Below are 2181 nucleotides of genomic sequence, written 5' to 3' on the forward strand. Positions count from 1 at the left end.
TGCCCTGCCCAGCCCTGCCCTGCCCAGCCCAGCCCACCTGCTACTTGCCCAGGGCCAGCGAGGAGATCGCCCAGGTCCGCAGCAAGGCCCAGGCGGAGGCCGTGGCCTTCCAGGCCAGCCTGCGGAGGGAGCAGATGCGCGTCCACTCGCTGGAGAAGACGGTGGAGCAGAAGGTGGGCGGGGCTCCTGCCGGCCGAGGGCTGGTGGCGCCTGGGAGCCCCCGTGGCCGGCCCGGCCGGCCCCAGGCACAAACACGCCCACTGTCCCCAGACGAAGGAGAACGAGGAGCTGACCCGGATCTGTGACGACCTCATCTCCAAGATGGAGAAGATCTGAGGGCCGCCCTGGCCGCCGCGCGGGTCTGACCGGCTCGCCCAGGATGACCGCTAAATAAAGTGCCCAGTCCCAGCACTGACGCCCTGTCCGCTTCCCGGGCCCCTTGTGGCCACTGAGGGGCCCTGAGTGCGAGACCGGCCCCGGGGGTCGGGGAGGTGCCCAGCAATTCCCCAGGGCCCTCAGGCCGGCAGAGGCCCCGGGGCAGCACAGGGCCCAGCCTACCGGGCACGGGGCAGGTTGCAGGTGGTCACTGCTGCCCCAGACTTGCCGTCCCTGGCGCCCGCGGTGCAGTGGCTCAGGCGGGACCTCTCCTGGGCAGTAGGTTCCAGGGGCCTCCAAGCTCTACTCCTGCCCACCGGCCCGGGGCTGTAGCCGGGAGGCCGCCACCAGGGGTCGCTGCCCACAAGGACCAGCCTGACTGGCCAGAGGCTCCTCTGAGCCCTGCAGACCCGTGGCCATCTGGGGTGCAGGGCCCCGTAGGGAGGACAGGGCTTCCTATGCCCCAGCCCATCGCCCCCTCCCCACTCCCTTCCCTGCACAGCCTGGGGGCCAGTAGCACCCCAAACCTGCCCACCGCACCTCCACCACTTCAAAGCCGGCGGAGCCACCTCGGGAGCGTCCCGGCACCCCGCGGGGGCCCAGCGCCGGGGCGTCAGGACAGCTCGCCCAGCAGGTGCGCTGCTCCAGGGTCTCGCTGTCCGGCCTGCCCCAGAGGCCACAGCCAAGCCGGCCCGTCCAGGCCTGTCCCCTGCTTGGGCGCCCTGGCAGGCAGACCCCCAGCCCCAGGGTGGAAAGGGGGCACACCCCCACGTAGAGTGAGCCGGGGAGCGGAGGCCCCCAGGGCCTGCGGCCACTGGCCAGAGAGAGGTCCACCTTGGGGGGGGGGCAGCTGAGGCCTGCAGCATCCAACTGTCCCAGGCTCCTGACCGGAGGCGGGGGTTATGCTGTGGGGTCTGGGGGTCCTCACCCCGCTCACCTGCCCATTCTCAGCCCTTCCCAGCACTGCCCAGGGGCCTGGCCGACCCCGGGGGCCTCTCTGGACAGACCACGCCAGGCGGCGGCTGTTGGGGCGGCCAGCCTGGCCCAAGGCTGTGCAGGGGACACCAGCCGCTGAGCAGCGTCCCGGCCGGGAGCCTGTGGGACAAAGGGGCCTTGTGCGCCGAGTGGATGTTTATCCTGGAGCCCGAGCTGACCGGCCGCGAGGCCAGGCGGGGGCCTGCGCTGGCCTTCCACGGTAAACATGGCCGGGCTGGCACACGGCGTCCACACTTCCGCCCCCTGTGCCCTGCGCGTGGACACCGCCCGGCCCTGCCAGGAGAGGTGTGGGGGCAGGGCGGCCGGGCCACGTTGGCCCCCAAGGGGCTGGACCCGCCTTCCCAGGGCAGGGGACCGGCCCCCCACAAGGGGTGGCAAGCCAGGCAGAGCGCCCCCTGCTGGGGACCAAATGAGCCCCCGGAGTCCACAACCCCGTGTGGGGTGGCGGGGGGGTGGGGGTGAGGTCTGGCTGGGCGCTGGTGGCTCCTGCTGAGCATGGGCAGCTGCAGGAGGGCTCCTCTGGGGTGGCCTGGCCGGGTGGCACGCCCACTGCCCACAGCCCCTGATGTCCGCCTGTGCCCGAGCCACCGGTCTGCTAGGCCTGGCTGGGCTTCGGGCGTGCTCGGGGCCGAGGTGGGGGCCGGCCCAGCCGCAGCCAGAGCCCCCGGGGCCAGCGCCGCCAGGTGCCCCTGCTTCCCAGCGGCGTCTGCAGAGGCTGAACCCCAGCTCGGCGGCAGGGCCCAAGCGAAGGAGGATGCCGGGTGGCCCGCCGAGGGCCTGGGGGTTCCCGCCGGCTGGGCTCCCCGACCC

The 2181-nt window shown here is 73.2% G+C and overlaps 1 protein-coding gene across 1 annotated transcript in view; it reads left to right on the top strand.

The window, feature by feature from the left end:
* TACC3 (transforming, acidic coiled-coil containing protein 3) overlaps nucleotides 1-400 on the top strand; it is a 2084-nt gene extending 1684 nt beyond the window's left edge. The window contains exons 6-7 of the mRNA XM_004695654.2: nucleotides 53-173; nucleotides 271-400. Coding sequence (XP_004695711.2) covers nucleotides 53-173; nucleotides 271-336 — 187 coding nt within the window. The 3' untranslated portion in view covers nucleotides 337-400. The remainder of the gene's footprint in view (nucleotides 1-52; nucleotides 174-270) is intronic.
* The last annotated feature ends 1781 nt before the right edge of the window (nucleotides 401-2181 follow it).

Source organism: Condylura cristata, unplaced genomic scaffold (genome assembly GCF_000260355.1).
Source record: "Condylura cristata isolate star-nosed mole 26May11 unplaced genomic scaffold, ConCri1.0 scaffold00086, whole genome shotgun sequence".
In the NCBI taxonomy this organism is placed as follows: domain Eukaryota; kingdom Metazoa; phylum Chordata; class Mammalia; order Eulipotyphla; family Talpidae; genus Condylura; species Condylura cristata.